The 12,434-nt window shown below is 39.9% G+C and overlaps 1 protein-coding gene across 2 annotated transcripts in view; it reads left to right on the top strand.

Annotated features, from left to right (window-relative positions):
- The window catches only part of Nhe1 (Na[+]/H[+] hydrogen exchanger 1), a 52,300-nt gene extending 40,446 nt beyond the window's left edge, over window positions 1-11,854 (top strand). For both annotated transcript variants that reach the window (XM_084587860.1, XM_084587859.1), the window contains exons 13-16: window positions 1,356-1,498; window positions 3,571-3,651; window positions 5,535-5,678; window positions 6,877-11,854. In XM_084587860.1, the coding sequence (XP_084443986.1) occupies window positions 1,356-1,498; window positions 3,571-3,651; window positions 5,535-5,678; window positions 6,877-6,990 (482 nt within the window). In that variant the 3' untranslated portion in view covers window positions 6,991-11,854. The remainder of the gene's footprint in view (window positions 1-1,355; window positions 1,499-3,570; window positions 3,652-5,534; window positions 5,679-6,876) is intronic.
- Window positions 11,855-12,434: the final 580 nt, after the last annotated feature.

Here is a 12,434-nt window from a genome sequence, read left to right as displayed (position 1 = left end):
ATAAGGCTGCTTTTTATAGTCACATATGCAGGTGCTACTTAGGGGCTTGTGAGACCATAAAAGTTCGAAATATAGCTGTGGTTATTTGTTGTCATTGCTACATCATGGCTAGGGGTAAATGGCAGTAAGGAATACGGGGCACCAGTATAAGTATAACCATTTGCTAGGAGATGACATCTCTGCTGGCTGCTGGAAAAGTTGTGTTTTAGTTGTGTGAGGAGCATCGAAACACACTTAACAAGTTTAATAATAACACTGAAAAAGTGCAGCTGCAACACCATAGAATGATGCATTGTCACATCCTTGTGACTAACAAGCTAGTTTTTGTTTTTTTTTAGTAAATTGAACTCTTATGAGCTAAATAAAGTAAAAATGAATGATAGGCGTTGCCAACCCCAGCTTCTTCCACATGTATGTGGCAGTGATGTCATGTGAGGTTGAACATGGAAAGAAAATAGAGGGTTATGCTCCTGAACATTTCGGTGACATATGAATGGTTACAGCTAGTCTACTTCAGTTTGAAAGAACATGAAAACAACATGAATGTCACCATGTTAGATTGGGTTGCGGGAAAAAGTATTCTCTTTTTAATTTTGGATTTCTTTGTAATGGAAGCATTTTCGGCTGACGAGCATCGCCAGAGAAACAAAAGACCTCCACTTCAAGCTTTACAAATGACAAGAAAGTTGAGAACCTGATGGAGTTGGTCCAACATGTTTTGGGGGCTCCACTAGGTTTTCCCAAATGTCGTCAGATGGCTTCAGAAGAAAGCTGTGCAGCTTTCTTTACCCAGTTGGAGTTTTCCTCTGTGTACCTTTAAGTTATAACAACTTACTGTAACTTTACACTGTATTTTTTGTTTTTCAGAAGTCACACAAAGTGAAACTTTTGGTATTTTGATAGCTAAGCATGGCTCAGGAAACATTACTGCTTTAAAATAACCAGCGAATTCGAGCTTTCAAATGAAACCATTATTAATATCTGCACCAGCTAAATATTGTCAATTCAACTCTCATTTGCCCCACCGTGGTGGCGCAGTGGTTAGGGCACTCGACTGCTGTGCCCAAGGATGCAGGATCGAATCCCGGCCATGGCGGCCACTTTTCTATAGAGGCGAAGAGCAAGACAACCGTGTGCTACGCGATGTCACTGCACGCTAATGAACCCCAGGTGGTCGAAATTTTTGGAGTCCTCCACTACAACGTCTCTTATAGCCTGAGTCGCTTTGCGACGTTAAACCTCACAAACCAAACCAACTATTATTTGTATTCATCGCTATACCACTCTTTAATTGCTGTTTGCATGGGCAATACCTGACTTTTATTTGTAAATGTGTTTATTGTTTCTTCCACTAGGTCTCAGAGGTGCCATCGCTTATGCTTTGGCTATGCACCTGGACTTTGACGATGAGAAGCGGCATGTAGTCGTGACAACAACACTGATCATAGTGCTCTTCACTATATTGGTTATTGGTGGATCCACAATGCCCCTTATGAAGGTGAGATTTCTTATTTGGTCTGTGTCAGGTTCACAGATAACTGCCCAGCCTAATTTTTTTGTTCGGATATTCAAGAATTCAGCCAAAAAGCTTCATTTCCTTGACAAACTTGGAAAATTCGAAAGTTTCACCAAAGAGGTATTTGTGTGCAGCCAAAAAAAAAAAAAAGAAGAAAGAAATGAAAAATGCATAACCTAGTCACTTCAAGGTCTCTATGGCTTACCTTTGAGTTAAAATGAGGTGAGACCGAAAATATTTTTCAATGTTTGGCTGCACCATAGCCTTAATAAACACTATGGCTATGAAATTTGCTGGCAATCTTCTAATTGTTACTTAAGCACAGCTAGAATTAAGGGCTTTAAGGAGGATATGTAATTTATTGGGTTGTTTTTTTCCAAATGCTATGAAACTGCCACTAATGAATATCCTTTTTTATATATATATATGTATACAAATACAAACTGACCCAAGTTATTGCTTCTAGTTGCAGCCATGTAAAAGGCATTGTTTGATATATATGAAAAATTCAGTTCGACCACACCTTTTTAGCTCCTGCAAAAATCAGTACATAGACTTCTAAAAACAATGTCTGGAAAAAAATGTGGACAAAGTTTCTAAACATGCCCACCTTCCCACTCTACGTTGCTGCAAAAATATATGATAGCAGCATTTTTCAAGTTGCATATACCCAAGTCTAATATATTTAAATGTAATGTTCTATCAGAAGGCCCCAAATATAAAATGTTTTTTTTTTTTTTTTTTTTTCCACAAAGCAAAGTGCCAGCAAAAAAAAACCAAAAAGCATTTTTGAAGTCGCAAATGCCCAAGTGTAAGATAGTTTCTGAAAGCTAAACAAATACTTTGTCAGAAAAATGCAAAGCTTAAATGTTCTTTTTTATGTTTTGACAAAACGATTGTACCCTACCTTAGATTGCCTCTCTGCACTTTCAGCTAGACCATTGGGTTAAAATCAAATGGACTGTAAACATACAAGGATGCATTTTTTTATTTGCTAATGTCTGTAACGCTGCTGCTTCTACCTTGGTGGTTACTCCATTTGTCCGACTGCTCCGTTACTATCCAAGCATTGAAGTGCAGGCTAGTTGGTTGCTCATTTGAATAACAACGTGAAGGATGAGGACAAATATCAAACAGTGCTATGTTTCTATCTTTCTCATCTTTCTCCTCGTCCTTCACACTGTTTATTCCAGTTACTATCCAGTTCTGCTGTAGCTCCCATAGAAACTCATTCAGTTAGCCCTTTGACATTGCATCAAAGTTTTGGCAGTCTGCCTGCAGTCTGCCTGTGAATGTCACTTTGTGCTATTGCTTTACCCTGTATTGGCATTAAGACATATTAAGCTTAACGCGAGCTGAACAACGATGGCACGCTGGTCAAAACAGGATTTTCGATACTCTGTCGACATTTAATTGCTACCATGGCTTCTGGCATGCTGTACCCATGCACCCACGTGCTTGTGGTCGCCATGAACTTCATAGTGGCTGTGGTGCAGCTTCATCACCACTGCAACGAAGCACAAACAGCAGAAGGGGAGAAAAAGCTAAACTAGTATGCCATGACAAACAGTGTACAGACAACTCTGTACAAGGTGGGGTGTCATAGGCTGGCTGCATGCTTTCGTCCGCCTTCGTCTGTTAAAAGATGTGGTTTCTAGATTCCGGAGGACAAGGATTGTGCAGGAGTTAAGGGGCCGCTATCAAAAGAGTGCACAAGCACACACACACACTGCCGCAGCTTGCTCCGTCTCACGCACTTTCTTGCTACCTCCCTTCACCTATGGCTGCTCAGGCTGACAAAGAGCTGTCACCGACCATTTCAGATCTTCCATACCTGAAAAGTAATCACAAAACATTGAAAATCCAGAGAACTGTGCTGTTTTTAGAAGAAATTTCTAAAAAGCAGCAAATGATATACAATTTTTTAATGTACTGTAGTATTTCGCTTCTGCATTTCTTAACTTATACTTTTCTTTTAATGCAGTTCTATGAAAAAAAAAAAAAAAACGACGAATTTACTGTAATGAAGCATGTAATACTATGTTCTTATCCAGTTTTTGAAGGCAGACAAACAGACAACAAGGAAGAAACGCAGAAGGGCACGACAAGTTACCCTTAGCAAAACCAAAGAAATGGTAAGTACTGACTTTTTTTTCTTTTACATACAGGCAAAGCTGCTTATTTGTTTATTTCTTAAGCCATGTTCATCGGAACTTTTTGTGGTGTAATTTTTTATGTGGGTTTTGGGGCCATTTTGGAGATATGAAACTTGTGTACCAGCAACTGGCCGCGGCATGCACGCATAAATCTAAGGGAGTGTAGCCTTATTAGCAATTTGTAAGTTTCTCTTTGAAGCAAGCACCTGAATGGGTGTGATGACCAGGTGCTAGACTAGACGACTTGGCTGCTACAGTAAAATCTTCTATTAGGCCCCTGTTAATCTTTAAATGTGGATAATTCAGATGAGCACAGCCCCGGCCTACAGCTGTGTAAATCTGTGCCATCAGATGCTCATTAATTTGGATAGGGGTGGGCTGAGACTGGTTAATTCGGACGTGGGGTCACATGAAGGTGCGACCCGCGAAGTCAGCGATATAAAAAAAAAAATACCTCCCCGAACATAAATTTCTTGGAACAGTGCTGCCCGCAGAACTTTAGGCATGTGCTCTGTAGTAGGCGCAATGACGATCAGAAATCCCCCACAGCTGAAATATAGCCCAGCAGCATAGTTTCAACCGGTTTCACTCCTCTTATATTCACACCATCTTGCCGCTGTCGTCGGGTATGCACATTGGCCAGTCGCGCCATTTCGGACGCTGCTTGCACATCGCTGATCTTTTAGCTCTGTTTTGGGATGGCGTCATGCCGTTCTAAGGGCTACAGGTATTCCTTTCTCATGCACCCATGTGCTTCCTCTGCTCTTCGAGTGTGCTGAACAGTTGCATTTGGAAAGTGCTTCATCGTACGGTCAGCACTGTTCTTGTGGTGCAACATGATCAAAATGCGACTGGCGCCGTTTGCAAAGAGGCACTACTATCAGCGACTGTAATGCGCTACGAAAAAGGCCACAGAGGCACTGATATGATTACGGTCAACTGTCCCGGCAGCATGCGCAAACCAGCGCATTTGAGGAAATTGTGAAATATCATTGCTGTCATCTAGCTTTCATCTCAAATTTATAGACATCCATATTCCACCCGTTCATTTGATTAAATTACAGTGATGCGGATGGTTCTTGGCAGTCTTTTAGGAACATTCGATATTTCGAACTTTTGGAAAATCCAGACTTTTTTCCTGGTTCCTTGAAGGCCGAATTATCAAGAGTTTACTGTAGTCTGGGTGCGTGCACCTTGCTATGCCGGTGTGGCACTGGTTTTATCGGTCCTTTGGAAACTTCACCAAAGTTGCTTCAGTTAATTCCCAAATAGACTGCGAGTCTAAAACATTTCTTTCCACTCCGTTTTTATGCATAGTGCCTTCGTTTCCAAATAGCTGAACTGTGATGTTTTGTTCTATGTGTTTTTGCTTTTTGTTTAACTCTGCTTAATTGAATTCACTAGTCTCTTCTTAATGTTTTCTTTTCTTTTTCATTGTTTTTGCTAGCCTTTCGATGGTCATATTCACGAAGCATTGGTTAATATAGTAAAATATGTAAACAATAGACAAATGAATTAATTCATAGGTGCTATTGTGAAATTTGTGAAAAAGTCAGGGCATGCAGCACTGCCTGATTACCTTCTAATCAGATGTTATTATGGCTGTAATTAACTTTCAGAGTAATTTTCTGTTGTATATCAAGTAAGCCTAAACCTTTGGCTGATTATCAAGCTTCTGTAGCCCTCTGAGCACACTGAAACTAAATCCACAATGTTATTCCTCATTGTTTTTTGCTTTAGTAATGTATTATACTAGGTGATACAGGTACCTAGAAATCGCTTTCATTGTGACTACATTCAAAGCTTTGGACTTCATTTGGATGAATGAATTAATTCTTCAGATGTGACATATCTTCTTCTAGGGTCAAACTATTGACGCAGAACACTTATCTGAACTAACAGAAGAGGAGTATGAGGTGAACTTCATGAAAAGCAATATCAAGGGCTTTATTTTGCTGGACATAAAGTACCTCATCCCTTTCTTCACTCGCCGATTCACACAAAAGGTGAGAGACAATAATTATTCCTACATTGCGGCAACTCTGTTCGCTAATGCAGTAAAGTTATTTGAGACTCTCGAACTAAAATGACTGGACCGCCTCTTGTTTTAAATGATGGTGATGATTAAACGCACACCTTTTGAAAATGTGCTTTCTTTTCTTTCTTTTTGTTCATCTATGAAGGGTTGAGAGGAGTAATTAAAGAAAGGTACTAAAACTAAATGAAAAAACAAAAACAAAATCAAAATTGTAGGCAAATAACCAGCAAAGTGTAATTGCATTTGCACTAAATAAAATGGCTTAGGCATTGTTCCTAATTATTACCAAGCTTAGAAACACCACATCTAAGAATTCTTTGGTCCTTAGACCGAGATGATATGTTTAGTGTAGCTTTATTCTTGAAGGGTTCAGAATGACCCTGTCTCCTCTTCACTCTCCTCGTACCATATCTAGCATGCTAGAAACTGCTGAGGCATGTCAAGTGTGGGTTGCATAATGTTATTCAGGCAATATGTGCAATATGCCCCAACACTGGACCAGTAGCAGAATAATAATGAATAATAATTGGCTCACAGGAAAGGAAAGGCACAGTATCTTTCACACTTGTTCTGTGGACACCTTAACCGCGCTATAATTGAAGAGAGGAAGGTGGGAGTGAAAGTGGAAACAGAGAAAGAGGAGCCGTAGTGGAGGGCTATAGAATAATTTCGACCACCTGGGGATCTTTAACATGCGCTAACATCACACAGAACACGGACGCCTCTTCGTTTCGCCTCCATCGAAATGCAGCAGCTAGTGGTCGGGATCAAACCCGGGTACTCCGGCATAGTAGTCTTACCACTGCACCACCGCGGCGGGGCACCAAAACAGAATGCTGTTTCTTTGATTGCGTTCCCCTCTAGATGCATTTTAAGTGCTGTCGTAAATGCCTTTTTTATATATTTTTTTTTTCTTGGGCAAGGATAGTGGCCAGTGATTTTTATTTTGGTTATGCCTGTGATACAGCAGACCAATATACTAACGACATGAAGATATAGTGAGAATTAAAAAAAGTGCATCAAGGTCTTATAAAAGCAGTTTAGTAGAGTAGATGTTTTAAGCATTCAAGAAGGTATTTGTCGTTGCATCAAGTTTTAACACATTTGAACATGGTTAGATACTAGTATTCGCACAAGTGCAAAATGGTCTTGATGGCTCTTTGCAGGAGGTACAAGATGGCAAGATCCAGATGACTGACTTGACCAACCAGTGGTACCAAGCTATCCGAGCTCCAATTGACGAGAGTGAAAATGAGGACTCTGAAATCAACGGCGTGTAGATCATCGCTGTTGGATGTGTGCTATAGTTTTTGTTTCGAGTGTGAGAAGGCATTTGTTTTTTATTTTTGCTACTCACATGGGGGGGGGGACACTTCTTCCATCTTGTTTTTTTGAAGTGGAAAGTGCAAGAGATTTTTTTCCATTTGTACGATCAAACAGACGTCATCAGATGCAGATTTTAGGCCCTGATATTGTTAACAAGATAGCAGTTCAGCTTCTTCTAGCACACATAACGGCACGTTGTAAAAGAATTGCACGATTGAATGATTAGTGATCTTTTAGGCCGGGCTGTAAAGAGAGTTGCCGAGTTTAGATGATAAAAAGTGTTTTTTTTTTTCAAAGCGTCATATACACTGTGTGCAATCATACTGTTTCAACTTGAGGCTTTCTTTTGAAATTGCCTCTGTCGTGTTTTATTTTAGCCTACCTTCCATACACCTGCTTTACTTAACTACAGGGTCTTAAAGTTAGTTTCAAAAGGAGAAATGACACTGCAAGTATGCTTTCTGTACCAGCCTGCTAGGTATGTCTGCTGCAAGGCATTTGCTTGTTTTCATTGGCAATGTTTAAGGCCTCTTGATGCAGTGCAGATGCTCAGAAGGAGGCAGACATTGGAGGCCCAATTCAAGATGCCGGTATGGAATGTTCAGATAGGGCTGCATTCTAAATGGGCTGCGATGTTCTGGTTAGTCTCCTGTCCCACGTGGTATAGATGAGCCAGTGGTAATATTACAGTGTCAGTCGTTTGCACCAGAGAAGAGCATTCTGATGGAATGTGCAATGTTCATTAGTATATTGAGAGTAATGCAAATACTAAAATAGTGTACAAGTAAAACCATTGGTCATGTTTGTACACTGGCAGCTTTGTTGAATGCAGTCGCAGCCAAATCAGCGAGCTTGTGATCTGCTTCAGTAGAAAGCAAAAAATAGATTTCCTTTGGCTTTCTTGCATCGCTTCCGAGAATTCCACAGTTAGGTCTGTTTGAAAGTTGACTTCTCAGTGCAGCTTGGGCAATCTTTTGAACAGAAACTTATTCTGTTTGGAAGGCACTATTGTGCACTTATAGTGTGCTTTCAACTCCTATAGCATGTGTTGAAAGCACTTTACAGTCCGTTTGCAGCCTTTCCACAGGGAAGGGAACAGTCACAAAAATGAAAGGATTGTTGCCTTTATAGAAATAAGTACTGTTTTGCCACTCCTTTGCAATTTTATTTAGGTTACACATGGCCGATTATCTCTTTCTTCACCGTGCTACCAGGAATTGTACTGCTTTCAAGACTACTGTATTGCAGACACTAAAATGGAGTGAGTCTAGATCAACAGGCTGCCCATCTGGGATGCCACGTGCATAGATTTCATCAAAAGCAGGTCTTTGTTAACTAAAAAGTGTAAATTTCAAGTGGCTATCACAACTCACCAAGCATTTTTACACACTGTGAGTGGTGACGATTTTGTGACAAGCTTGTTGATTGGCTTAGCTTTGTGTACTGTTTGTGAGAATAGCTTGACAAAATAACAGACACTTTGGCTTGAGAAGAGTTCCTTAGTTTTATTTTCAAGGACTGGTGTATGACTAACATAATTAAAAGCCCAAAAAACGTGCTGTGAACAAAAAAAAAAGCCATCAGTAATATTAGCACATGTGGCCAACTCAGTCAAGGTGCGTTAAGCTGTGACATCAAATATGATGTTCCTATATCAGAGTCAACTGCTGCTTTGGGAGGGAGTATGAATTTGTTCTTTCAGTCAAGAGTTTCTTAGCTTTTTATGCTATCACAGAGCTTGGCCACTTGACTACACTGGGCAAATTAGGTGCTATGAATTGAAGCTTATTGCACTTCCTTCACATATGTGTCAGGGTATGAAATGCAGTTAGCTAGAGGGACAGATGTTTTCAGCATTTACTCCTTTCTTGTGCCTATATAGACCTTGTTATTCTTGACCCACCTGTTGCTTTTACTTGGAATCAGCAGCACTTTGTTTACTATTGTTGTACAGTTGGTTGAACATGACTAATAGTTCTTAAGTTTGATGAGCCTAAATTGGTGTAACATAGCGCACTCAAAGCAGCTTCTCTCTATGTTTTTGCAAAAAAGTTACATCATGAGGTTAATGTGTACAAAAGGCTCTTTCTGGCACAGAACTGCAGTATTTTAATTCAGCTTTGTTTTCTTGGACTGCTCAGCAAGCATTAGACTTGCAGCATTGGTTTAATGAAATCACATGAGCATTATAGGAGTCTACTAAATCAACTTGACTGCTTACAGGATTCTTTAAATAAGCTATAGTGGGCTGAATGGAGTTGATTGTTATTGTGCAGAAGCATAGAACAAGAGAGTTTTCTTTTATTTATTATAGTTATTCTCTAGTACTTTGTTTTGTGTGTTGGTATTATGTGATCTGATTTTTAAAATGTGATTCTGCATTATTGCAAGTAGCAATGGCATTCTATATGCAAAATAGATGATGGTTAGAAAAATTTTTTATCGTGTTTAGTAACCAAAAACTGGTTAAATGAAACCTTTAAGAAATGATTGTGGCCCTTCTCGATTTTAGGGCCAGACTGAAAAGAAGTAAGGTGTGAACTTTGCTTTTATTGATAGTTCTGTATGTGCTGTGATTTTTGACATGCTTTGTAAACACTATACTTAAGGCATGTATTATCCTGCAATCTATAACAGTACTAATTTAGTCATTTATTGCAGCATTCCATTGTAAATGAGTCTACCTTGTTAGTGCCCACAGTTATAGCTTTGGCAGGGTGCCATACCCCAGTGCTATTTTATTTAGGGTTTGTTTATAGATCATGAAACTTCTTAGTTGAAGCTTCTTTTTTATTGTTGGCAGTCTGCTTGTGTGCAGCATTCGTGTGAAATCTTCGTAGGTTTGTATGTCATGCGGTGTGGAACAATTTGGTTATCCAAACTGCGGTATGTTATACATAAAGTGTGACTAATCTGATCTGTTGTCAAACAGCTGCCATGAAAGTGTACAAGGGGTTGCTGATAAGTATTGAGCCTTACCCAGAAAAATAATTCAGCTAGGAGACTTGTACTGCCACACAATCTTTCATATTCCCCAAGGATGTCTTTAACACACTTCTGAAATCTCTCCTGCAGGATTTTAAGTTCTTGCAAATAGAATTCTTCTGATTACTGGTCAAAGCAGTCATTTTCAGCATTAATTTCCACTCTCCGAAACCATTGTCCCTTTAGAGTGGATGTGGCATGAGTTGAAAGCCTAACCAAATCATATTTGCAATACCAGCATCTGCAGCATGTGATGGGGCATTGTTATGCAACAGGACGTTACATTTGGAGACCTTTCCTCATGTTTTTCTTTAATATTTTGCCTCAGATTTGTCAATGACTGACAGTAACGTGTTGCTTTGACGTTTGAACCTTTTGGGTGGTAGTCCAAAAACGAAATTCTTCTCTTGTCCTGAAAAATGGTTGCAATTTGCTTCTGCACTGATCTTCGCGCACAGGACTTCTCTGGTGCCTTCGTTCCATACACCGTTTCTTTGTCTCTGCATCATAACAGTATATTCATGTAGCATCACCAATTACCAGTTTGTGCTGAAAATCTGACTCATTTCTTGCAAAATTCTCTCGAACATTCTCTAGATATCTCACACGCGTCCTCTTTTCTGTTCAGTTGTCAAAAGTTTCAGGATCCACATGGCTGTAAGCTTACCCATTCTGAAATCATTTTGGATAAGGAAACTGAATCTGTCATGTGACATCTCCAGATATCTTGCAAAAAAGACATCATCTAGGACTGTGTTTTAGATGGCTTTCACATTTGCAGGCACAGAGACAAAGGCAGGCATTATGTTGCACTCTGTTCCTCGCTTTCAGCACTTAATTCTTTTTACACTTTCAAGGAAAGTTCACCTTTGTATACTGCCACTGTCGCCCAAAGTTTGTGCCATTTCATCAAAGATCTTTGCATATTTCCGTTGTAGAAAGAGGAACTTGATTTTGGCCCTATGCTTTTCCATTTCTCTGGAGGGAACAAAATAAAAGATACTTTAAAATGTTTGGTAATTTATTTTTGACGATAGAAGTGAGACGGATTGACAAGTGCACCCCGCCAATTTACAGTTTCCTAGCTTATTTTATTTCTGGGCGAGGCTCAGTACTAACCCTAAGGCCTAAAGAATGCAGCTCAACGCTTGTTACTACACCACAAATTTGAGTTAATAGCTGTTAGGAGTTATAGGACCACTAAATTAGTTACTCTCAAATCTTTTGGAAAATGGTTGCATACAGAAAACAGTTTCAATCCAGAACTGAAAGCTGGCCTCGCAGCTGGTGCAGCAGCTTGCAGCATCTGAAATCCATTGTGGGTGGCAATTCCAGCTAAAAGTTTTGCACGAAGTGGTTGAGTTAAGTTTTTCCAGTTTCAGGTTTCTCCCTACTTGATCATACTTTTGGCCATAAGTAATTTTTCTGTGAATCATTAGCAAGAAAAATGCTACCATGTTCAAGTGTACAATGTGATAATTTATTTTGGGACAGTGTTGCCATTTTTGGTTGCCTAACACTGCTTTACAGTAGCGTGGTACTTTTCAAAGCACTCTCCGGGCAGTGGTCTTTGCTGTGGATTTTGCCATAGAAAGTTATCCATCCATCTAACTTCATTTGTGTTGTGATCACTGTGCACTACTCGAAAGGGCACAATTGTTCTCACTCAGTTGCCTCTGCTTTTACTTAGTCCATGCCACCATTTTTGTGTGTGCGTGTGAAGTGTGCATGATACAAATGGGGCCATGCATGGGTTCACTGATGAATTAAAAGCACACTTCTGCACCACTGCCACTGTACGCATTGTCAATAAAAAGGACATTGGAAAATTTACCTGTTGACAACACCGTGCATTAATGCACCAAAGAATTTTACGAAAGAAAAAAGTGCAAGCTTAAGTATGCATGACAGCACCTGGTTGTGCGCACTAACACCTGACTACAAAAAAAATTGCAATCTAAACCGTGCTATGCATAGATTACCCCATTGCATGAACACGGGCATGCTGTTCAATGTCTTCATTTCACTCATATAAGAGGTACACACGAGGAAGGTTGTCATAAAAGGAACCTTTTTACTCTTACTTGTTATGTCACTTGTAAGCTCTCACACAACAGCTGCGATGAGGTTGTATTTGCAAGACATCTACTTAAAACCCTCGCCTGCTCTTGCCATCTCAGTGCAAGCATTTGTTTTTAAATGTATTTGCTTTACATGTAGTGTCACGCGTTCCATGTGAACTTGGTGAGGCAGATACAAAAGGACCCTAGTGCTGGTATAGTCCTGCAAAGTGCCAGCTGGTAGAGAGGTGAAAAAGTGGAGGAGGGTCGGAGCGTGTGAAGAAATCGTGTTGTTAGAAGCAGCGTTATGTGATAAGTTGTTATTCTTGAGGCACACCAACTCCTCTGCAGCA

This window comes from Amblyomma maculatum, chromosome 1 (assembly GCF_055883805.1).
Source record: "Amblyomma maculatum isolate TAMU_Amacu chromosome 1, ASM5588380v1, whole genome shotgun sequence".
Classification (NCBI taxonomy): Eukaryota; Metazoa; Arthropoda; class Arachnida; order Ixodida; family Ixodidae; genus Amblyomma; species Amblyomma maculatum.
The sequence above is the reverse complement of the archived record's forward strand: the minus strand, read 5'-3'. Positions and strand labels throughout refer to the sequence as shown.